The sequence below is a fragment of the Brienomyrus brachyistius genome, chromosome 7, assembly GCF_023856365.1.
Source record: "Brienomyrus brachyistius isolate T26 chromosome 7, BBRACH_0.4, whole genome shotgun sequence".
Lineage (NCBI taxonomy): Eukaryota > Metazoa > Chordata > Actinopteri > Osteoglossiformes > Mormyridae > Brienomyrus > Brienomyrus brachyistius.
The window spans coordinates 16268989-16295343 of record NC_064539.1 but is presented as its reverse complement, the minus strand read 5'-3'; the positions used below and the strand labels follow the sequence as shown (position 1 = coordinate 16295343).

The 26355-nt window shown below is 40.9% G+C and overlaps 1 protein-coding gene across 4 annotated transcripts in view; it reads right to left on the bottom strand.

The window, feature by feature from the left end:
• garnl3 (GTPase activating Rap/RanGAP domain like 3) overlaps positions 1-26045 on the bottom strand; it is an 84034-nt gene extending 57989 nt beyond the window's left edge. For 3 of the 4 annotated variants that reach the window (XM_049020095.1, XM_049020097.1, XM_049020099.1), the window contains exons 1-2: positions 25644-26045; positions 5354-5423 (exon numbers count right to left, since the gene is read on the bottom strand). In XM_049020095.1, the coding sequence (XP_048876052.1) occupies positions 5354-5423; positions 25644-25744 (171 nt within the window). In that variant the 5' untranslated portion in view covers positions 25745-26045. Of the gene's footprint in view, positions 1-5353; positions 5424-7812; positions 8198-25643 lie in introns of those variants that run through there. The other variant, XM_049020096.1, reaches the window with a different exon arrangement.
• Between the last annotated feature and the right edge of the window lie 310 nt (positions 26046-26355).

The following is a 26355-nucleotide window of genomic DNA, read 5'->3' as shown; positions in this document are numbered from 1 at the left end:
GGAACTGTGATACAGATAAAGCTGCAATAGTCTTTTAATCTTGAAACAGATGTACCACAGATAATGTTCCAGCAATAGCAATGGCCCGCATTACGCACTATGATTTGCCAAACGATGTCTTCTGTTGCTGTTCAGGACATGAACAGAAAAGCATGTAGCAATAGTGTTGATGAAGGAGTCCATGCATTGCCGCAGGAAGGCTTAAAAAAGCTCCTCTGCAAACATGCTTTCGGGAACATGGTTTGTCCTCGACGCAATATGCTTTTTAAACCGTAGCAATGAGTTCTGATTGACCGATACATCCAGGTTCTGTGGCTATAATAAAATTGCCAGGACACACTAGGCACTGTGCTGTCAGGATTAAGCGTACTGATTGGCTGTACTGCCAGCCAATACATTCACCAAGACTCGGCTCTGACGCGAGCACTGCAAAATCCCCTCCTTTGGGAAACTGAAGTGGCTGTTGAAAGTGTTTCTTAATAAAACTGCCTGTGCAAATCAATCAGGGTAACTGGTTCCACCAGTCACTGATAGTGCGAAACATATACGGGTTATTACACTGGAACAGAAATAAAGAATAGTGTTCATGTACAGCAGTCAGCTTTAATGCCCTAGTACACAATCAGGTAACGCAGCACATTTTAAATGTAATTAAATTAAAAAGTTCATTATGATGTTTGATCAGTTAAAAAAACTTTCAAATATTATATATCTCTTCTACAAAATTTCAGAAATTCTGCTTCATAATAAATAAATACATTTCTAATTTTAAGGCTTCTAAGGAAAAGAATCAAACTAAGCTAATACATAAAACAGTTTCAGTAAATATGGCAATAGCATCAGATGCAATGCAAACACTGGTTTCTGTTTAAATGTTGAGCTCTGCATTACCGTGAGTATTTTTCTATTCAGTGAGCCTCCTTTACAGTTAGTGTGTGCTACAGTGCATTCTGTTGGACAAAAAAGAAATTCCGCTAATCTTCTGTAGGTCAGCTGAAGGCACATTCACTACCTTGACATTCTAAATAATCAGCACCAACTCACTGATGCAATATCACCCCAACGCCTACTTTGCAGCTGTGTAATTAATCTGGCAGTGTTGATGAGCACATCTTTTATTTATTTTTCTGTAAATATTTCCTGAATTTAATTTCCTTCTTTAGATGTAATTTGCCTCTTTAATATGTGATTGCGGTCTTTTGCCTGCTATTTCATACCTTATTGTGATATAAAGCCATTGTGCAGTGTGCCGTGTGCAGTGTGCCGTGTGCAGTTAGGCTTCCTGACCTCTCTAAACTGCACTTAGTGTGTAACTGTGCATGTTTTTGTGACTGGCATCTTGTCCCGGGCAAACCCCAGCCTCCTCCCTCTACCACCAGAAGTCTGGATAAGTTGCTGGAATATCTAGTCAGTTTTTGGACACAGATGTCCTCCTTTTAGAGCCATTGTCCATATTTTTGGACACAGATGTCCTCCTTTTAGAGCCATTGTCCATATTTTTGGACACAGATGTCCTCCTTTTAGAGCCATTGTCCATATTTTTGGACACAGATGTCCTCCTTTTAGAGCCATTGTCCATCTTTTTGGACACAGATGTCCTCCTTTTAGAGCCATTGTCCATATTTTTGGACACAGGGATCCTCCTATTTAGTAAGTAATTTTTGAATATATCCACCTTGCTGCTGGTTGTCCTCTTTCACCTTTACCTTTTCCAAGAATTGTGGTCTTCTATAATGCACTCCAAGTCATCTCCTTATAGATCCATAGTACTACAGCTTTAGTCATTTGAGTTATGTCAAGTAGCCTTGATTTCATTGAGAAGCTACATGTCGTTTTCCTCCTGAAAGTGTTTTCTAGCCCCAAAGTTCAAAGGCGTATTATTCTTTCTTTCCTGCTTCTTCACTGTCCAGCTTTCACATTCATAAAAAGTCACAGAAAATGCCAAATTCAGAATTAGTTGTTTTGTTTGATATAAGTCATGAAGATTTGAAGATTTCTTCTATTCTGCAGCATATTTGTGGATGGCTAAATTATTTCAAGGAAGAAAAAGCTATACCTACAACCTCTATACGGCGATCAGCCATGCCATTAAAACCACTCACAGATGTAGTGAATAACATTGATTATTCTCTTTACAATGCCACCAGTCAAGAGTGCCATTACATATTAGGCAAATGAACAGTCAGTTCTTGAAGTTGGTGTGTTGGACGTAGGAAAAATGGGCTGTTGTAAGGATCTGATTTGCATATTACCTTTCCCTATAAATCATATCATCTTCATTTTCCACTAGAAGTGTGGTGACATCAGCATACTGAAGGTTCTGGAAACAAGACACTATGCTGTTTGTTTGTTTTGTTTTTTGCTTGTCAACCTTGTTAACTGTGAAAATATTCAGATTACTTTTTCCTGGAAGAAACACCTTAACATATGGAACACGCTCTCACCCATTTTGGGTCCCAGGAGTAATATTTACACCATCGGAAACACTGCAGCAGAACTCACCACACAGACACCGCGACGGGATAAGAGGTAAACAGGCTGGCTCCCAGCATAGCTGTGGAACTGCCTTGTTTCCTGTTGTTCAGAATAGAACCAGTTAAGAAGGCAGTGGGGTATGTGTTTATATCGAACAGGATGGTGCAACAATGTTACTGTCCTGTCCAAGCCTTGCTCTCCTCATTCAGAAAACACTTTCATTCACTGCAGACCTTTCGATTTACCATGGGAACTTGCGTCCAATATATTGGTTAGAATACTAACACACACACTCAACAGCTGTAAGCAGACATAATTACAAAACACAATAGTCTGCCAGAAAAAGCCCTGGACTACTGCTACTTTACAATCAGGAGCACACAGCCTTCAATTTCCTGTCCTCCTGAGAAGCTCAAACCTTCTAGTGATTCAACTCATTGCAACATACAGAAAGAAGCTCAAAACCGCCACGCATGTATAAAATGTCAGAGGAAATGGACGATCGAGGCCAGTGAAGCCTGGATCATATTCAGCCTGGATAATTACACAGACACGGCGGCCTGATGTGACTTCGAGAAAACAGTTGCATGCCACCCACTTCCACCTGCTTGTTTGTGTGGCACAGCTGGAGCTGCACTGATCCCATATTCAGATTGGTTTCGGCACCGATCCAGACCTGGATTATGTATTGGCCATATATGTGATCGATCCATGTCCGATACTTACTTATTTATTTTTCGACAGTGTGCAAAAAGATAGTTCCTATTGCTACATCGATTTGTATAATCAGCAGTACGACATCTCTGTCTCATTTTAGATACATTTTTGCAGCTTTCAAACTGAACACTGCCTCTGTTTTTGTTGCCACTGTACAGTGACGTCGCATGCATACTCTTACTGTAGTAGTACGAGGAGCGTAAGAATATCAGATAATAACATGACGATTGAGAAGTATGTTGCTATTTTAACAACAACTAGTAGCACAGCGATTTGCGATCTTTGTAAAAACGAAGCTTTGGGAGGTGGGAGTTGGAAGCAGAGTTTAGTGGAAAATCCCACTAAACAAAGTGCATGTGACTGTGCGAGACAACGTGAGTAATATGAAAAAGCAGTGGATGGTTTGGGAGTCGGCAGCTTGGGCTGTTTCACTCCCTCGGTAGAGCTGGTGATACGGGAGGGGCTGCGATCGCAGTGAAGTGCGACGATCTGGGAGAAACATTGTGGGGCATTTTAAGCACTCGCCACGTGCGTATCCTCGCTTGGAAGAAGTTCAAACTGAACAGCAAAATGCCTCAAAAATGCTTAAAACAAGACGTTCGAATGAGGTGGAACAGTAGTTGTACAGTAGTAGTGTAATTAAAGCTTTTTTGGCATACATTTTCATCTGAATTTACTAGTTAAAAAAATTACATATTATATATAAATAATAAATGATATATAAAGTATAAATATATATTATAAAGACATTTATTTTATTAAAATATTGAAGTGAAAACAGCTCTTGTATTGGAATCTGTATCGGTCTGGGCAGCTGTGTATCAGTCGAATAATATAGATCAGCTAATCCCTGGGCATATCCCGTGTGCGTAAATCTGCATTCTGAGCATGACCTGATCATTTTTGTATGGTCTAGTTGCTCCTGGGGTGCTGGACACTGGCTGACCCAGTACTGTGACCCCCAAACTTACTCTGACCTGTTTTCGTGTCTGTGTGTCTCATGCAGAGCAAGACGCGACGCACAGCCTCCGGAAACAAGAAATTTACACCCCAGGGATAAATAAAGTGTCACTATTCTATTCTATTCTATTCTATTCTATTCTATTCTATTCTATTCTATTCTAATGTTCAGGTCATTCTACGTTTTACTCCAATACAATCTGACATGCAGCACATATAAATGTATCACCTGTAACACACGACCTGCCTTCTGCCAATAATGCGGCACAAACTTGAAGGAGCCATTGGCAAGAATTGCTGTCTTGGCTTTGAAATTTAGTGGAAGCCTTCAAGGTGTTTAACTGCAAATATCAACAGGAAAGCAATTCAAAATGGCCACCATGAGATCTTCACTACCTCTTTCCTTCTGGAATTCATGTTACTGATCATTAAGGCTAATCAGTGGTGTCTGAATAGATTCCTGTTAGCTGGCCTTTCTGGAAACTGGACTGTGTATCTTCCCCAAATGCTATGGTTTCCAGTAGCTGGATGTACAAATGCTAGGCCTACAGTATGCAGGTTTGTCAGTTCACTGTTTTATTTTTTTTAGTAACCACGAGACAAAACTAAAATATCTATGTAGCGAGTGGTATCAATTTACAAATCATCAACAAAAACCACATTCGGCTTTGCACAGGTAGTGACAGCATTGTGGTTACCTGCACACACACAAACACACACACACACACACACACACCTTTGAGCACTATGACTAAGTAAAGATCTGAAACAGCAAAATGTACATTCACCCTACTATTTGTTAGAAGATTTGTGATTAGACTACCCCCATATGAAAACCAGGCAGAATTTTAATTAAGAATTTCTGCAAGGTTTATCTGCTACATCAGAAGGCTTCAGTTTCATTTTACCACTGTGAACTGTTGAACTTTTAATGGTTAGTGGAACAATTAGTGGAACTATTTCTTGTGTGGAAACTCACACCAAACACTATTTTCTTAACACCTTTGCTGCTTTGCGCAGAAAAGTAAAAAAAAGGAAAAGCACATCAAGCTATGTGTGAAAGACGAGGGTTTAGCTCCCACCAGAGAGGCCTCCTCTCCCCACTGGGGATCTCCACCCAGAGAAGCCTCCTTTTGCAACTGGGGCTCTCCACCCATATCACAGACATCACCAAATCTGACAGGTGAGAAAACAGACTCACCAGTTCCACAGATCCATAATGCTTCCGGCTGAATTCCCCTCGCCTGCAGCCCAAATCCTCCGACGCAGAGCTGAAACACAAAGGCATCATTGGTTTGGATCATTATTGGCATGCCAGGCCCCAAAGTGGGCAGGTGTGGGCAGGGAGCGGGGGGAGGTGGGGGGAGGTAATTAAGGAAGTGGTTTCAAGCCTTATCCCCCATCTCTGGTCAGCATGCTCTGTCTTGCATGACGGGCTGACTGCATACTGTCTGCATTACCCTGCATCACAGCTCAGATGAAGGCCTTGATAGAATTAAGCACAAACTCATTTTGTGATAGATGCCATCTACTAGCTAGTGTCTTTCTCATTATGGATGACACTCATCTTTTAATATGACTTCACCATCTGGGCTTTGCGGCATCGCTCTGCCCCCTGTTCAGATTAAAATCCCTTTACCTTACCAAAAATAAATGAAAGGTTAACGCTAGACAAATTGAGTAGAACTAGGTACTAAGGTTTGAATATTTAGCAGAAACCAGTTTTCATTGTGTGGATACCAGCAACTTCCCATTAAGATAGTTCTGATGCTACAATAAACTTCAGAAAGTTCAATCCATCGTTAATAATTGCATCTTTGAGGAGCCCGTACTTTCTCACCAAAGCAGAGTAAGATGTGCAATAATCTCAAGCAATATATGTTCATTTGTCTGATATGTACAAGACAACCATGCAGAAATGTGTATATAGGTAAGTCCACAGCATAGGCAAAGTACAATTATTGATCCTTTACTACTCAGAAAGTTGAGTGCAGCAGAAATGCTTCCTATTGTCCACTTGTGTTACTGTACTTCAGGCTGCCCCATCATGTCCCGTCTGCTCTTGTAGTGCTGATTCGTGTCAATGTTCTAATCCCACTCAGCTTAACAAGGGGAGAAGTCAAACATCTGCTCCGTTGGGCGACCTGTGACAGGCAGCCTATAGAAATACTGTATACATCTTCTCTCCATACAATCAGAGAAGGCTCCACAATGCTGATCTACAAGAGTGGTGTAGATGGTGGGGGAGGGCTTTCTGGGAAGATCTATACTGTAACACCAATGTTTATTCTTCACAAAACCTGCACATATATGATTACAAATGAATGAATGAATGAATGAATGAATGAATGAATGAAACAAAGGACGAATGGTTTGAAAACCATACGGCTAAAGGTACAGAAATGTCTTTTGTATACCTGCATTTTAACAGGAGACACAGCCTTGCTTAACGAAAGATTGATAGCTGCAGGTAAGAAAGTAAAAAGTCCACTAATTCCAACTTAATACGCGGAGCTGGTAGCATATGTCAGAATGTCTGAATGTGCCAAAGTCCCCGAGGTGACGCTAGCTAGCAGAGCAGTGGTGTCTTTGAGGATTTCTAAAAGACACCTCAAAGAAAACTGCGGCTTGTATTTTTGTAGAACAACAGCTCCCCATTCAGCACTTACAATCTCTGTACTATTCCACTTACAACTTACAATCATTATATTATTTAAGAGTTATAGGAGTATTTTATATGATGCATTTTAATGCTGGTAAATTGCTCTGTTGTAATGATTACCAATTTTCATAAATAATAGCGCATAACACGCTCACGGTAACAGGTCTTCGCGACACTCAGAGCCTGAAGAGGGATTTTTCCCCAACAGGGACCACATGCACTTTGAGCGCAGACAGCACCACTGAATATTGTAATACATTATTAATCGATTTTCCGTGACTATTCACCAGCTGTACCTGGCACAGTTTTAGACTGACTGAATATTTAACTTTTGCTAATTCGGTTTGAATTTCACAACACTCGTAATACAGACGGAGCAGTTCTCTGGTTTTGAAACATACCGTCAAATACGCTTACTCATTATGCACTGTCTGATAAAAAAAAAATTTGAATATAACATTGTGCCTTTCAAAGAAGGACACTAAAAGGCGATGACCCCACGACACCACCAACAGATGAACCAAGAGTGCCATAGTAAACGTCTTTTTAAAAATGATGTACATAATGATTTACCGTAATTTGACCATATCTGTCTTAATACGTATTAGGGGGGAGAAAGTCGTCCAGTACACCAGCACAAGCGAAAGCAAGAGGCTGCCGCATTTATAATGATCTAGGCAGTTACGTATCACTAATTCTTACAATTCGAATAGAAGCCCACTACTGCTATACGATCGCTCAGACCGAAATATGCATGAAAGAAACAATATATACTTTGTATAATAAGGGAGTAAATGGAGGCATTAAATATAACCATAATTACCAAAGTGTGGTACCAAATGCTGGCAAAACATTCTACGAATATCCGTTTGACTCATGATAATGTGAAATACAGCCTCAGTCCCCATGCAATTAAACACCATTATGCACAAATGCATCACTTTGCTTGCATGCCGTAGAGTTCAATCAAGAAGACATAACATAACATGTTGATTTACCGTTGGGTGAAACTCAGCAGTTTGGCAGACGCCGGATCCGCGCTGCTCATATCCTCAAGGCGTTTAGAATCCCAGCGATCGCACTTGTTTTTATTGAAGAAAAATGACCATCGCCGCTCAGAGCTTCCTAACAATAGCAGGTTATTCACTCCTGTATAGCAAAATATACATTTCGCCCTAACACGCCTAAGTACTATGACATGTATAGGGGTAACCTAAATATACCGAGGCTACCAACTCCAAGCTTGGAAAACGTCGCTCAGGCATCCACTGTGCGCTGCTCGGTGCCGCCGCCTTTTAGTACTTTTTTGTATTATTCGCACTACATCCGCTGCACACGCGATTGCAGCAGAAGCCCAGCCTCCCTATACAGCAGCTCCTATGAACACGCATGCAAACACACACAAAACGCCAGGCTTTCAAACACTTGTCAGCAACTTCCTCGAACCCCGTATAGGAAGCCTTGTCAAAAGGTAAATCAATCATATAATATTCTTTGTATTATATGCTGTCCCTAAAAGGCGACAAGCATCGATTAAATTCAGATGCATCTCACGTGAATCAGGATTAGGATAAGTGTTCCCTTCCTCCTTTCGTATATTGCCATGCCATTGGTATATATAGATAGGCTTCGCTATTCATATGGCTTCATTGCATTAAAATGATCTTAAGATAATGTTAATTATTTAAACTAATGCAAATTCATTCCATGGCCACATGTCCCACATGTAACAATGTGAGGGAACAGGTGAAGCATTATATTACGGATTATAAAAATACTTTGCCCCAGTCTTGCGGTATAGAGAGTTATGTGCAAGTTATGAGCAAGTTTATGGGTTTGATATGTAGTGTATGGCAAACGCATTTAGAAAAACAATGCGGCAAGAGAATGTCTTCGGAAATATTACCGTGTTTAGGTAATTACAGAATTACCGATTTATTTCAGATTCGTCCTCGTCCTCTGATTTAAACAAAGAAATATATGTTCAATTTCTATTTGTAGAACACTCCGTCTTGATGGATGTAGATTATAATGGACAATAAGCACACTAGCCAGGATCGTGATTGCCGTTAGATACTCATTTTCTTATTAATAGTAAATTTGATTGTTTGTACTGTATAATTAGTAATAAATGCATAGGTGTTTATAAAATGTTCGGGTATGTCATTTCTAGGTAAGTGGCTAAGGTGTTAGCTTTCTGTGAATGTGACTGAAAGGAATATACGTAGCCTATTAGATATTTATCTTAGAATAATTTCCTTTTCTGTTCTTATATGCGGGACACAAAGTAAAAAAATATTGTAAAACTTTACAATATTCGAAAGTGTCGTCATTACCTATAACGCTATAAAGAAAGGTCCAGCAGCAGACGACGCCGCTACGATAACCTCCTCGGCAGCCACTGTGCCAAGAACAGAGAGGCCAGAGCAGGTTACATCGCATCCTTCTGGGCTCCAGCTCCGTGTTTCCTATTGAGTTCTTCTGAATAATGAATTAAGTGTCGGCGAGAATTAACATGCAGTTACTGTGCTGGACTCATGAGCTGCCCATACAGTATTCATGTAATAAGTGAGGTACGTTCTAAGATGCCAAAAACAACATATGGGAAACAGGAATGCTCAGCCTTCAGCATTTTTACATCTCGAAAATCACAAAACAACCTGGAGCTCAGTGCGCAAGGTGTTTCATATAGATAACATGAATACATCTTACAGCGTACATACCATACATCTTATACATACTATACACCTTACAGCGTACATACCATACACCTTATACATACTATACACCTTATAACATACATACTATACATCTTGAAACAATGCAATCTGGAATAAATTGCCAATGGAAATGAATGAATCTTGATTTTGGTGCTTCAAAACAGAAAATGGATAGGTCACCAGTTGTGTGTGTACTTGTGTCATGGATGGCAATTTTCTCCCTTCTTTAATAACCTTATTACTATTCTGTTACTGTTTCTGCACCTTAATTTCATGAAATAGGCAGCCATTTAGAGGATGACGTAATTTTTGATTTTTCATGTCCTGTGGAAAAAGGCATTTAACGCATGCAAACCTGCAGCTCTTTACAGTTGCAGGAAGTGTCAGCTGAATTATGCATACAGAGGGATGTTAAAGTACACAGCATGAGTTGTGGCAAAGCCTTGAGCTTTGATTGGTGGCAGAGGACAAACATGTTCTGTGGTGTTTTCATAACACCTCTTAATTCTTGTGATTCAAGTTACATCCACTGAACAGACTTATACCAATGGTGTCTTGTTTAACTCCCACTGCAGGCAGGCCCCAGCACTACCCCCCACTAAGTTTAACAGACCCCAGCACTACCCCCCCACTAAGCTTAACAACTAATGTACTGCAACCTGTATGCTAGCGTTGTTCAAAACCATTCCAGGGCAGATGAATACCAACTCCAAATCACAGATTTAAAGTAGACATGAGGTCAGCAATCAGAAATTTGCCTGGGGGGCGTGGCTGCAGTGACTGCTGAATGGAGGCAGGTATTATACCTGTTAGCTTTGTCTGCCCGGGCGTGGCTGCAGTGACTGCTGAATGGAGGCAGGTATTATACCTGTTAGCTTTGTCTACCCGGGCGTGGCTGCAGTGACTGCTGAATGGAGGCAGGTATTATACCTGTTAGCTTTGTCTACCCGGGCGTGGCTGCAGTGACTGCTGAATGGAGGCAGGTATTATACCTGTTAGCTTTGTCTACCCGGGCGTGGCTGCAGTGACTGCTGAATGGAGGCAGGTATTATACCTGTTAGCTTTGTCTGCCCGGGCGTGGCTGCAGTGACTGCTGAATGGAGGCAGGTATTATACCTGTTAGCTTTGTCTACCCGGGCGTGGCTGCAGTGACTGCTGAATGGAGGCAGGTATTATACCTGTTAGCTTTGTCTACCCGGGCGTGGCTGCAGTGACTGTTGAATGGAGGCAGGTATTATACCTGTTAGCTTTGTCTACCCGGGCGTGGCTGCAGTGACTGCTGAATGGAGGCAGGTATTATACCTGTTAGTTGTGTCTGCCCGGGCATGGTTGCAGTGACTACTGACTGGAGGCAGGTATTACACCTGTTAGCTTTGTCTGCCTGGGTATTCACTACAGTGACTGCTGACTGTAGGCAGGTAATATACCTGTTAGCTTTTAGAATCTCACTGCATGCTGCTGCCATTGAATTTCGATAAATACTTTCAATTGCGGTTGACCTCGTTTATGTACATATTTTGCATTAGCTAATGTAGCTGAATAATTGCATTCATGGGCTGCCTCCAGCCCTTGCACTGAAGCACTCCTATGTTAATGAAATGCTTTATTATTTCGTTGTATAGTAGTTTTTATCATGAGGATTACAAGAAATAAATGCAAAACATTGTGAAGGCAAGGAAAGAGCAATTTAATCATTCACTTCAATAGCAGATTTTCTGGACTTTTCCAAAAGTCTAAGTGGACTCATTAGTGACAAAGAGCACTACAACATCTGCTAAACAAAAAAGCAGGAAGGAACCTATACAGCCTTTTCCCAAATTCTCATTCAGCGTTTCCCAACCTTGCTCTAGGGGACCCAGATGCTCCACAGTTTTGGTCCCTTCCAACCCCCCCAAAAAATGAGGACGAAATAGGGAGCTCCGTGGGAGCAAAAACGTGGAGCGTCGGGGGGCCCCCGAGGGAAACGCTGCTCTAATGAGGTTCCCATTCATAGAAACCCTGTGATGCAGCTGGGAAAAAGCATTAAATGGACAAGGTCAATTAGGCCAATGCAATCATTTTTCCTTACAATATGAATTTCAAATGCTTTACTTTGAAGGAAAACCAAAACTCTTCAAAACATGTCAATAACTGTTTCCAAAGAAATGATTTGTTTTGGGCCTCTGTGAAGATAACAGCAGAACAGCTGAAATAGAAAAGGCAGAGACCACGCAGCAGTACCTTTGGGTATAGCATTTTAAGTAAGTCTTCCTTTTTTATAATTATGAAAAAACAGACACTGCACGAGAACACCCTGGTGTGTCAGAGAAAGTTGAACATCGAAAGTAATAAGTTGCCGAGTTATCGCTGATACATAGAGGTGGATAGTTCTGGTCCAAAAAGTACAAATCCAGACCAATATTTTGTTTTGGCCAACCAGTTGCACATAAAGAGTCACAGGTAGCAGAGTACTCAACTAGATGGTTGAAACAAAATCCTGATCTGGATTTTTACTTTCTGGACCCAAACTATCCACCACTGCTGATACGCATAGGTATAATTTTCCCAGCAAGCATCTGTTACAAAGATCTCGGCATGCGAAAGTACTGAAAGACTGAGACATTCAAACATTGCAGCACATGACTCACAGGGTATCTGTACTGGACACTCAAATAGTGTTTCCACATCAGTCTAGTAAGTTTCACCATTTGCTCTTCGTTACTTTGCAGGAATATCCTGCGTTCTGCTCATCAAGTCATGACCAATGACAATCTCACAATGCAGGTAAGAGCAAAGCATATGGGAAGTCAGAGCATTTTCACCCTACTGTGTTCAATACCCTCTAGTAGAACTTGGACAAATTTAGCGCAACTGTTTCCATTTATCATGTGTACAGAAGCATCAATTTCACATCAAAGGGTGGATTACACACTCTTACTCAGGGAGGTGATGAGTTTGTGACTTGTGATTATGTTGGTTGAAATGAGCAGTCAGACTCACTATTTAAATGCATCACTAGTAAAGCTGACCTGTTTTTTCTGATGATCTGAGCCGATCCTGGTATAACACTCACATCTGTACAGATTAAGGGTTGCAAATAGCTCACTCTACAATTCGTGAGACATCATCTGAGATAGAGATAATCATCTTGATCAAATCCATCCATTCATCCATTGATCCATCCATCCATCCACTTCTCTTAGTGGGGGATGCAGGGGAGAATGCTCCATTTACCACAGGGCACGAGCCCTGAGTGCACCCTGGACAGGTTGCAAACAAATATGTGGAAATCAAAACATGCAAATCAAAAGCCAAGTTCTGTGTTAGCAGTCAGGTTAATTCCTCAGTATTTGTAGCGTTAGAAAATGACAGAATAGTGGCAGTATTTGACTATTAATGATGATGTTCGCAGATGCAAATGCATAGGAAAATGGGCAGAGAAGCACAAAGGGTGAATTTACTGCACATACAAGCCTGGCTTGTGGACAGAGGCCAGTAACATGGGTATATATTTGGGTACGGAGGTTAGTGACAGCACCCCCCCCCCCCCCTCCCCCCCAGAATCTCTAGTGTTTTCAGGAAGCTTAGAATTGCACAGAGGACAACATTTGCTTTGTGGTCCAAAGAACTGCTACTCAGTTTTGCTGAGGCAGCTAAAATGCACGATGGCCCCAAGAAGACCATCATCAGGTACATATTGCCATCATTTACATATTAACAGGTGACACACAGGATGTAAGAGTATGTTCATATGTCATCTCGTAAAGGTGGAACAGCACGGCCCCTAGTCGTGCCGTCTAGAGATTACACCCTATTTAAATTTAACATTAAGGCACACCTTAAGACTCATATTGTGTTTATTTTAATGATCTTCATGTAAAACTATGATGATAGTCATTTCAAAAGTTCTCCTCAAGTCAACTCAGTATTTGCAGTAATCATCTAACATACCCCTGTACATTGTGTTGACTCTACCTCTAGCAATCCACTTCAGGCTAATCAATACCTCATCAAATTATTTAACCAATTACGGTAAGTAAATCAATTAAGTAATCTGGTAGTGAAATTTAACAAATCCATGTAATGGCTGAAGAGAGGTTTGGGAACCAAAGCAATGTTCATTTATCCATCCAGATATGAGTAACGTTTTGGAGAAGTCACTTCTGTTGCTTTTTATTGTGTTATCTTAATTTAATTAACATATAAAGTGAGGCCAAGTTGTTTTCATTCTGAGCATAGATGCGTATTCTATCCAGATAAATAGTTCTACACATTTGTTTCTATGCCTAAAACATTTGCACAGTATATATAATGTAATCATAATCCCAACACACTTAAATAACGTGATCAGAAACATTCTCCCATTCTATTAAATGTATCATTTCTATGACCGTGTATTATAATCTTCCTATGACTTGACTAACCGACTGTCAAAAATCATTTCACTATCAATAACAAGCAGCCAGTGGGATTAAGAGAACTTTCATACAACTAAATTACTTTTTTCTAAAAAAAATTATACATGTGAGTATGCGTATATACACACACATTTATATACAATCAGAATGGGATTTCACTCACTCTTGCTAATAATTAATCCATCAGAATATTAAACATTTTCCATCCATCTATTCTGTAGTTTCCTCCACAATAACTCCTTCTCGTTTCTGCTCCATGGCATGAGGAGCCCCGCTACGTACGTCCTCCTTCTGCACACGTCTCTGAGATGATGCTGCACAGAAATCTGCCTAAATTCAGCACAATATGTCACCTTAAACATTGCCGGTTGCTTCTTCGCCATTCTGTGTTCATTTAGCCTGCTTTCGGGTCAGCAACTATAGCTCATTTAGTGGAAGATGTATAACATTACCATACGGCCTTTAGTGATTCACAGTTTGCAATGATTTCTGTGTAACTGGGAACCTTTAAATCTGTCCTTTATTCCTGCCTTGGAAACAGCTTTATGCAGAGACATGGTTGGACATGTTCTGACATGGAATTACAACAATGTAGAAAAGTTCTAGGTAAACCCTGTTCATTCCATGCAGTAAAAAAGATTGAAAATATGAATTAATCATATTGAATGAGTGCAAGAAACACAGCTTAGGAAGTTGGATTTCCAGCCAGCAATGTAAACAGTATTTGGATGATGACCTCACAGGCTTGAATGTAGCAAAATGGGCAGCTAACCAGAAGTGTTCCAGTACCAAAGTGCCAATGAGGAATCCTTTTACTCTTGTTTCTCTAGAAAGTTCCACGGCGTATCCTGAAAAATAAGCAAGGTCCGCTCTGTCCGACTGCTGAAGACAAAGGTTAATTCGGCTGATTACGCTTAATGAGATGCCATCATCAATCGTGTCCATTGACGTAATGACATTTTGGCGACCGGTTGGAAAACATGCTGGCATTTGGCTGTTCCAGACACCAGTGTCAGGCTGGAATCTCAATGAGGCTCGTGGCCCCTAGCCTTGGGGGGGGGGGGGGGGGGAGGGGGGGTAGTAGGGGGATGGGATCTCTAAAGACCAATGCACCATAAAATGCTCCTCATTAGCAAAGACTGGAATGTTTCTCTAGCGAGTTGGGCAACCAACAAGTCTACTTCATTCCACAGGGCAACATTTTCCTTTCTCCACTTTCGTCCAGATTGATTACAGTGGTTACGCTACTTACTGAATGACAGACTGGTACAGCTGAGTACGTACACTACCAGTCAAACGTTTCTGCACACCACAGGTCTCACCACTTTTCCATTCATTTCATAAACTGCAGAATTTTTAATTCCTGTTAAGCATTGGAAAGTCGAATGCACAAATATAAATGAAAATTTAACGCAAATAAAACAGGTTTCCTTTATAACATGGAAAGAGTACAGAACAGTGCATGTCTGACATCCTATTAACTGGTTATTTGATGATTCCAGAGTCACATTCTAGACTGTCCTTTAACTTTAAATGCACTAGTTACCTGTTTTGTCCCATGAAATATGTACTGTTATCGCCCCTTGTAGAAAGAACGACTGGAATTGTCTCTGCTGTTATAACTGCTAGAAGAGGTTATTTCAATGAATCAAAGATATGACATTGTCTTGCTAATAAAAGTACTCAAATGGTGAACATATTGTAAATGTATTTGCCAGCTAGGAATATTGTGTGTATTTTTAATGTTAAGTGAGTAACATGCAAAAACTTTTGACTGGTAATGTACAGTAGCAGCTGAAATTCTGCATTTTTCTGGGCTTGCAATTTTTTACCTGCAACAATGATCTAAAGCAACCAACTGCTTACAGTGTGGTATACCTGTGTTTTGACCCCACTTTCTGAAATAAACATTGAAAAACCTAGACTTCTTGACATTACTTTTATACTACTGCCCCCTGCTGGTTATATCTAGGCATGGTGCAGTAATAAATTTGTGGAAACATACATCCCACTTTCTGAAAGCTACAGAGAATAACTAATTTTATTGCTAGATCAAAAAAGTAACAAATAAAGAAAATCTTTTGATGGTGTTTCCCATGAGGTTAAGTTGGTTTTCAAGGACATCATTGTGAATCCTAACCAAATATAATTAAACAAATTTATGAAAAATTATGAAAATCTGCAGTATTCAACATCTGCAGGCTTCATTCCACTTGTATTTTTTGCACTCTATTAATCTCCCATACCACTGCATACGTTTCTGTTACACAGCAAAAAATATTAACAGCAATTGCTCGAAAACTGTAAGATACTGTAATATTATCTTTCAGATTAAAATAATTGATAATAAATACATGCAAAACTAGCATAAGGTTACTAAATGCTTTTAATCCTGATCCAAGCAAATTTAAATTACAGACAAACCAAGCAGTGCTTCTTTTTATCTTCTGCTTATACTTTTCAAAGGGTTGCATCCAAAAGCCTCATTACTGGAATCATGGCATGTAGAAAACGTTTAAGGCAGTTAGCATCCGTGCTATCATTTGTGGTCTCCCTTTCCGCAGTTTCAAAACAAATTTACTAGCTTCTTCCGGTATTATTTTACTATTTTCCTTGTTTAGCTAATACTCTAGCATGTCACACAGTTACACACAGGAATGTGACAATGCACCACAGCACGAAATCATTTATTCATGTTAACGCAAAAGGGCGCAATTGGCACAATCTCAGATTTGCTTTGAGATTTCATTTTTGTGTTTTTCACTGGAATCTGCAGAATAAGGAAAAAAACTGCAATAAGAAAAGAAATTTATTTAACAATAAAACACTTTTATTGTGGAAAATGCATGCCTTAAAGGAATAAATAGCAACTGTGAGATTTTAGTTTGTTTTCAGTCTTATTTTGTTGAATATATCGTGAGTGTACTGAATACGCTTCATTGTTAAACCCCTCGTTACGCATGTTTTTTTTTACATAGACTACATCGTTAAATCCATTTGCTAATTATCTTTCAAGGATTACCTACTTAGGTGTGATGCCGATTCCTCTGTGACGTTTTAACATTTAAGAGCAATGAAACAGGCCAGTAGTGACTACAAAGGATCACAGCTATTGTGATGCATCTTTAGAAACATAAACCCATAATTAGGTGAACAAATTATTAGTATTACTGATGTTGTTCACAATGTACCCTTTCACAGTGACGTTTTGTTTTTCCATGCTGCTAAAGAATAGTTATTCCCTATTCTGAGTGCTTCAAAGGATTCTTAGGGTCATCTGTCATGAAAAACTGTGACAATTCAAAATCCACTGTGACTCCAATGTTGAGTTTACTTTTTTTTGACTGGTTGTCTCCGTGACCTTTAAATCCCCTCATCAACTTTACCAACTAGTACTTAAAAGGCCATCCTTGCTGGAGGGATTTGCAAAGAGCAGGAAAGACGTGCTGTAGTGACCAGCTTGCTGTGGGCATAGTGCGGATTTGGCGCCTTGTCAATATTCTTGTGTCCAACAGATGGAGCCATTTACTGTGGTTTAATGGAACTGCAGGGTTTAGTTTTAGTGACGACTTTAGACCAGCGGTGTCCAATCTTATCCGCAAAGGGCCGGTGTGTATGCAGGTTTTTGGAATAACCTGTAGGTCAGGTGTTCAAACACAGGTGTGAGGACTCTACAGCCAATCAGTCCTCTAATTAGTAATATAATTAGGGATTTGCATTGAAAACCAGCATACACACCGGCCCTTTGCAGATAAGATTGGACACCCCTGCCCTAGACTGTCCTGCACACCAGACAACAGTGTATTAAACAATATACACAGCTTGCATAACAATAATATTTGTGTTTCTCTGAATAAATAATTGCATTTTCAGAGTAGACAAACAATATGGAGTCTAAAGTCTTTTGAAACATGCCTTGTATTGAGTTACAGTTTTTCGGGGGTTCAGGGTAAATTAATATTTAATCACATCCTTGGAAAATACTGTCCTAACGATTACATAAATGCATAAAAATTACATTAATGGATGACGGAATATAAAATATAAATGCAAACTTAGTACTCAAAATATACTGTGCATAAGTACACCAGAACTAAATAAAGGCAGTAGCTGTTCCCACAGCTTACTTGCATACTACACTACAGTTTTATATAGAATCTTGTCCTATATAGATGCAAGCCCTTATTATTGAAATGAGGTCTCTTAGATAGGCATCTTTTGATTTGCCTTTCTGCCATAATGCTACTCTAAAAAACTGACTTTACAATATTTGGAACAGAGCCCGGTCTGACTGAGACCGATCGCCGCTCTGCAGGAATGTCTTCCCATGCTGTCAGAGTCCAGTCCATACACATCTCCTGACCACATGCCGAGACCGACGATGACGTTCTTGCTAACACACAGCCAGGACACCTCCAGTGCAGAGCCCCGCTCTCCTCGCCGACGGGCCCGCGGGGGCATGGACACGCTAGTGTTCACATGCCAATCTGTTTCTCAGAAGGGGATTCAGGCAGAATGTCACACGCTTACTGTGTGAGGTCTGGCTGGGAGGCCGTAGAGAGTGGATCAAAATACCGTACACGCAGTGTCGGGGAGTAGCTAACTGCAATCAGCCACACCACTAAATTTATTTTTTTGAGTAGCTTATTAGTAGCGCAGTTACTTTTAAAATGCTTTTCCAGTAACAATTTTTTTACAACTAACAAATGCTACATTGTTAAAAAACTCGTTGTCAACTTACAACCTATGCGACTTGCGCCTGAGTGACTTTAAGGCCACATCTGGCCACACGACTGCTGCCCCCCCGTGAGCGTGTGACACTTTCTGTCCCAACTGCCGGCACTGTGAGCATCCCTGCTGAATATCCTCAATTTCATTTCCTTTTTTGACCAGTTTTTCCAAAGCGTGCAAACAGTTTTTGGCTACACTGTACGTAGACTGTTGAGAGTGAGGCTTGGGGTCTTTGCATCAGGGGCGGCTCCACTGAAGCATTTTGGGGGGGGGGGGGGGTAAGGGCCTTATTCAAGGGCCCAACGGAGATGTGACTATTCTACTGAGGCTGGGGCATGAACTCGCAACCTTCGATCACAGACAAGCACTACCTCACTATTACTAGGACAGGTATCTTTGAGGTAATATTGCACTTTTGATGCATTTTTAATGAATGCAACATTATCAGAAGCCTTTTGCGCACGGTTTCATCAATCGCTATTTTAGTTTTTTTTTCCCAAATTTTTTGTTGTATGGAGGCTTTCCAGAATGGTTGGCGAGACTGCACAGTGAACATGTTTAATTTCATCTGGGAGGTTTCAGTATCGCATTCAACATTCATTGAAAAGTGTGCAAAATCAGTAAACCATGCAAGTAAATAGCTCTGTATTACAGTAATTCATATACCATGTGTCACGCTTATTAGGTCCCGTACATGCAAGCTTGTTCTTGTAATGTGAATTAATTATTAAAAAGAAGAACGTTTAACAATAATATCAGCTGTACGATCAATGGTAAAATGAAAGTCTACTGTAGATGTAGTCTAGCCAATCCAAGACAGCAAGAGGGTTTAACGTGGCACTTACTCAGAGAGACAGCGGCCTCACGCTGCTCCTTCACCCTTAGTTCTGGAAAGTTCATTATATTTTTATGCAATCTCTCTTCCGTTGAGGCTCCATCGCCACTTAAAGGAACTGGGGGGGCTCTGTGTTTACACAAACGTTACAGGAAAAGGCACGCCGAGGTACGGCAGCTCTCCGAGTTCGCCGTGCGGTGTGCCTGCAGCCACTGGCATTTTAAATACCGGTCCGATAAATACAGGCTGATTCTGCACTGGCCCAGAGCTGATGAGTTTCCTGGCAGGGCACCCGGCCTGCTGTAATATATAGATATATATCTTTAAGGTTTAAATCGAAACAGATGTTTCAGCGGAGTCAAGTTTATATGTGCCTGTAATCAAGCAAACTTCTCTGTTATTTATTTTCTTGTCGTCTTTTTTCCCTCCCCCCGCAAATGAGCCTCTTCTCTGCATAGAAAGCGCAGCTGTAGATGATTATGTGGAATAAGGCCCTATTCTGCCAGCATGATTCTTAAGCAAAACACAACATTAGCAATCAAAATGACCGGGGAGAATGCAAACAAAGGCACAGTTAGTCGGGTTAATTTCCCAAATATCCTTTTCGCCACACAAGAAATAGCCCAGACATACATGTTTCGTTGCTTTAATGATACATGTATCGATATAGCAAAATGTGTCATCAAACATTTAAAAAAAATCGATGCCATTGTCCATTAAAAAAACACTTTCATTTTTCATCTTCAGATATTTAAAATGTGGATGTGCACTCATGGTCACTATGTGAGGTTCCCTATGTAGGACCTCCTTCTGACTCTAGAATCTCTTCAAAAGTGAACAAGACGTGCATGTGAAGATGCCCTATGGCTGATCACTGGTGTACTGAGCTGTTATCTTTGCACTTGTGGCCCTGCCGTTAGCTTTAAGCAGGCTGGCCGTTCTCTGACCTCCCTGGTTAATAAGGTGTATTCAGCCACAGAAATACCAACTTTCTGCTGATCATGCCGTTCACTATAAAGCCAAGACACTGTAGTGCACAATAATCTCGGCTGTTATTCAGCTGATGGAAACACCATGTTGGGCATCAATAATTTTTATGTATTTATATATTTATTAATTAATTTATATATTTTTACTTTTATTTATTATTTTTTATTTTTACATGCTTTTTTTATTAAATATACACCTCGACAACATAGTTTGACTACAAAACATTACAAACTATTACATTTCAAAATTGTTTTATGTTTTGCGGCAAATATTTTTGCATCATGACTGTCACCAGAAGGAGATTGTACACACAAAATGAGAGATATTAAAGTATCATGCCATATACAAATATATTTGTGATATCAGCAGCATAATGAATGTGCTGGGGGGTGGGGGGGAGCTGCCCCACCTATCAGTCTTGCTACTGGAGGCAACTGTAGAGAATTAGAAAAAAAATCACTTCCAGGGGGAGCTGTCTGGAAACATCTTTAGCCAGCAGCTCATCATGGTGTGTGAAGAAGCCTGACTGGGAGGTCAGTCCTCACCCCCAGCCATAATACATGCCAAGACAGTAACAACATGCTACACATCCACATACATGTTATTGTATCAGACATATTGCATGTGTCAGACACTTAACATATTATGTGTTTTAGATGATTCACTTCCTTAGCTGCTGTGTAAATGATGCAAATGAATTTCCCCCGGGATCAATAAAATACATCTACGCATGATACGCTGTTTGCGAGAGGAGACTGTTTGCGTTAAGAAGCAGGTGCACCTACTGAAATGGTCTACACTGCCTGCCTAATATTTTATCGTTATTTTAGATCCCATAATTCACTGCATGCCACCATACATTACACCAAATATCCCTCATACATAATAAAAAAAAGCTTGCTTTCCGAAATCTCATCTCTCTGTCTCTGGGACCATTCAGTGTGGCCTTATTGATCCGGAGCGCAGCGGGCAAACGACACATCATGTAGACAGGCCGTCTATTTATTCACGCCTGTCCTGGTTCCTCGGATGAACCACAGGCCACAGCGCACACTCCTGAGGTGTAACTCACACCCGACATAACTACAAATGAGAGTTAAAACTGAGATACCGGCTTGATTTAAATATTAACGAGCCACGCTCTTGAGCTGGGAGGCCCAGCGGCGTGGGCGGAGCTAGCTGCTGAACACGAGCGTGCAGATGGTCTCCTTAAAGGCAATACGGGATGTGCAGCGATATCCCAGCAGCTCTTGGCAGGATGATGTCTGCTAGCCGGAGGCGTGAGGGTCACACGCAGAGGGGATGATGAGCCGCAGCGAGCTGCCTTCATGCAGTGACATCCTCCAGGACGGCCTCAAGTATCCTCAGCACAAATCAAGCAGGATGAATGAACACCAAGCCATGCATAGTTATACAGCAGAGGATGCATACAGGCGACATGCATAACGAAGCGCTCTGCAATTACAATATAAGGCAGTCTTTTCTACATCTCCATGATGATGACGGCTCCTTTCCTATATGCTCTGCATAACTACACCCTTTCTCAGTCCTCACATGTACGTATTCCTGGTCACAAAATGCTGGAATATCCTTATGCGGTCAGCACTCAGAGAAGATAAAAAAGAATCCGGCTCTTGATTTCAAAAGGATTTCGCAATTTAGCGAGTGCCCAGGTGCACAAACATTTTCACAAAAATAAAGACACATGTGCGCACATACTTCCAGACTGCATACTTCTCCATGTTTACATAAGGGGAGCTGCTACCTAATCTGTTTACAGTACGTTTAAGGACAGTTTGGGAGTTCAAATGGCGCAGGCCTTGCTAATCCTTAGAAATCCCAGGAAATTCCACCTACCCTGCGCTACACATGCAAACAGCAAACCCAAACATGGGATCACCAAGGCAGAGCAGAACACAGTTTTCTTCCATAATATGGAAATGAATTAGCAAGTAACACAACCGCAGGAAAAGAGATTCATATAGTGGCCCTAATTTATTCATATATAGTGTTAATGAACACTTAAGTCAAGGTGTGATAAATTGATAGAATAAGGGAAAGAAGCCTGAAAATTTCCAAATTTCACTTTAATAACATTTTAAACAGCATTATATCCTACATTTACGGTAGGGGGACGGCGTGTGGCTTAGCCTGTGATCGTAAGCTTCCTAGCCCAAGCTCGACCTCAGCAGAAGAGTCACGTCTGTGGGCCCCAGAGCGAGGCCCTTAACCCCCAGCTCCATGGGAGCTTCTGCCGCCGGCTGCCCTTCGCTGCCAAGCTTGCTCTCACCTATGTGTGTGTCTGTGTCATGGAGATCAGGACAATTATCCCAGGAGATATCGACTTCATAGCATGACATATAAACAATGTATTATGCCATATACGCGTACAGTAAAAGCTTGAATTTTTATTGGTAATTCACTGTAGTGAAAGTGTAGTCTCTTGCTCATACATACAGTGTGCATCTTAACCCACAGGCAACCAATCAGTCTGCAGCTGAGCGTGGTTCCCTTCAGAACATCTTGCGCCAAGATGATCTGCCAGGGCAGTCAGGCTCCATGAACAAATCCCAGAAGGTTGGACCCAGGGCGGCTCTCCGAGGAGCGTATTCTGGCCCAGACAGACCCTCAGCAGACCAGTGCTGCTTCACTCACTGACTAAATGAGCTCTGACTTTAATTATGACATCATGTTGTTTACTGCTAATCTGTCACCAACAAATCAACTAACTTATGTTTCACGACACACACCAAAACCATAACAAATATAAAAAAATAATCTGATTTCCACATTTTAACTTCACTTCCATTTTTAAAATAGCTGCATCGCTACTTAACTAGAGAAATTTAGATGGTGAAACTTTGTTTTGTCTTTGTAGCAGGGAAAAAACATAGCTAACCACTGTACTTTTTCATTAACACACTCAACATGATGACACATCATGCCACTGGACTCAAAGTTATTACATGCCATTAAATCTTGGGAGTTAAAGTCCAGTTAATTTTACTAAAACATCACATTGCTGTGTAGCTGGATAGCCAAAGCAAAAAAAAAAAGTCACTAATTACTATCTTGCACCCCTAATGAATCACTTCTTTTTAATACTAACCCAGAACATGTGCTAGACTCTGCCACAAATTCTTGTAAATACAATGATGTCGGTCTGACATGAAATATCAGCTTTTTTCTCGTACGTGCGCTTTTTATCAAATTAAAATCTAGGAATAATTCAGACGGACCTCCATCCCAATTCACCCCACTTTCTTTGTTACAAAGGCATTTCAATCAAATGTAAGTCATCTGACTGTTCATTGTGAAAATATTAGACCAAAAAAATCATCCTGTAGCCTCATCATTGTATTTACAGCTTGTTAGGGCCATGCATGTCAAAAATGGGGGGATTAGGAGAGAGTTTGACAGCTTTTTACAAATAGGCCTGGATTTCATTTCCACGTTTCGGGGATATTCCGCACTGCCCCGAGTCCACAGTGCCACATTGATATTTGCAGTAAATGTCAAACCTTCGGCTCATTTGTTAAAAATGCAATTTTTAAGCCATCAAAGCCTAAAAGCTGTAGTGAATATCCCCAGCAAGGATAAAAATAGCAGCCAATATGATGATACCCCCCCACTCCTATAGACACCCCCCACTCCTGTAGAATGGCAAACAGATGAACACAGTCCAGCCTGAGTCCATGTGTCAGACAGACAGCACAACACAGACACACGTAACCAAACTATCCCCTTTCATTTAATTTCATTCCTTTTCAGGACACTGAATATCTTCCTAAGGTGTAAACATTTTCTTTCCAGTGACTGATTTGTGATTTAATTCTGTGAGCAAGACAGTCAATGCAGTACATTAATAATAGATCTACACATCATTTACAGCATCTGCCATGTTGTGTCCTCATTTAAAGTACAATTTCGTTACCCTGGCTGTCCCCAGCTTCTCTAAACATTAACAGCCGGTAGAGACCAGACACACAGCTCTGAATAAGTCCAAGTGGATGTCAGCACATACACGAGCCGAATGAAATTATTACCACGTGTCAAATTCTGTGTGTATATATAAACTGTTTTATATAACATCTGCCTACACAAAAGCAAGAAAAGAAAACATAGCCACAATGACTAAAACCCTGCGCTCAATCAGTCTGAAAAAGTATTTTTGCAAATTATAAATGGTTAACCAAGCCAATCTATACATGTGTAAGGACCAAACTAATGACCGCCCTAAAACCAAAAAGACACAGAAACCCTGTAAAAAAAACTATTTATTCCAAAAATCTGTAATGTTTCCACATGCAAACAGCGAAACGGTGCTTCCATCTAGCGGCTGAGAGGGAGCAGATCTGACAGAAACGGGATGCAGTTGAGATGGGCGAGATAAGATCAAAGAAACGGAAGCGGTGAACGTTTACACGTATAATAAATGCATTTATTTAGTAAATCACAGTAGCAAAGCGAACAGCTTAGATGTTCCTATGAGGGCGAGTCACCTTTCAGTCCCACCCGGGCTTTATTACGCGCCTGGCTCCGCATGCATCCCGGAAAGCGCAGCTTCTCTCCCCGGTCACAGTTCAAACCTCGTCGGCAACCCGCCGCAAGAAATGTTATACAAGCCGAGGGATGCGCTTGTCTAAATGCGAGGAATTGCAAAATTTCATGAACCACAACCAATCTCACTTCCATTTTACAGTCGAATTCACTAACTTAGGTATTACAATGTGATTCCTTCGTCTTTTAAAGAGTAGATGAATAATACTGGGGGAAAAATGTGTGCCATTAATTTCCCAGCAGCCTGCTCCTACGCCGGTGTAAAACAAAGCGTAAGTTAAGGGCTTCGTGGTTCCTGGCGGGTCACGGAGAAAAGGCTGATTAAGGGGATGGTAGGTGGGTTTGCGGATCAGTGCGAACTCCCATCTCCGATCTCACGCAACAAAAGCGCCGCTCACCGCAGCGTTACCCCATCACTAGGGGAGCACCAAACACACACCAAACCGCAATGACATGCAAAGAGAAAGTGTTACAGCTGCTGCTCTCTGCAGGATTGTCCTTTCCGTCGATTTTTATTCAGTGTTTCAATACATGCGATTATACAGTGAAGTCGAATTTTAAGAAAGCTGTAGTATATCAGAAGTCAATATACCTACCTCGTTATTTCAAAGCTGCATCCCTTCCGCAGCATAAGCGCCCTCTTTCTCATAATATTTGACTTCTCTCGGCCGAGGTATATATTAATATCCGAATTCATGAGTGCCGGCAGTCGAAGTACCCCGAAGAGTTAATGTAGGAAAGACAGGAAAAATATTTGAAATAAATCGCTGGAGGAGCCACAAGAAACTACTCGCGAGCTACCAGCAACATGGAAATTGGGCAAGAGTTTCTCCAAAAAAGACCCCCAAAAATCTAAATGTGTTGCATGATAGGTGTGCAATGTGGACACGCCATCCAAACGGGCAATCTGTGGGTCTCAACGAAGTCAGAATCTAGCACCTGTCCCAGGTCACTTCCAGGGTTAGAAAAGCAGCAGCAGTGATCTCCGGCGGCGGAGAGAGTAGTACTGGCAGGGGGGTATAGGGGACCCTCGGCGAGATTCACCACTCCCACAGTCTGCGGGGTCCTAATGTCTCCTGCGTTGAGAAGGAGGACGAGAAACGCTGCGTAAGAGCAGCAAACCAAAGCATTCAAGAGCATTCTGGGTACTACTTACTGTAGCAATACTCTAACCAGAAAAGCATTTGGAAATATCTATTTTATTATTATTATTATTATTATTATTGTTGTTATTATTATCATTATTATTATTATTATTACATATATATTACCATTATTATTATTAAAGTGCAATCAGATTCAATTCCA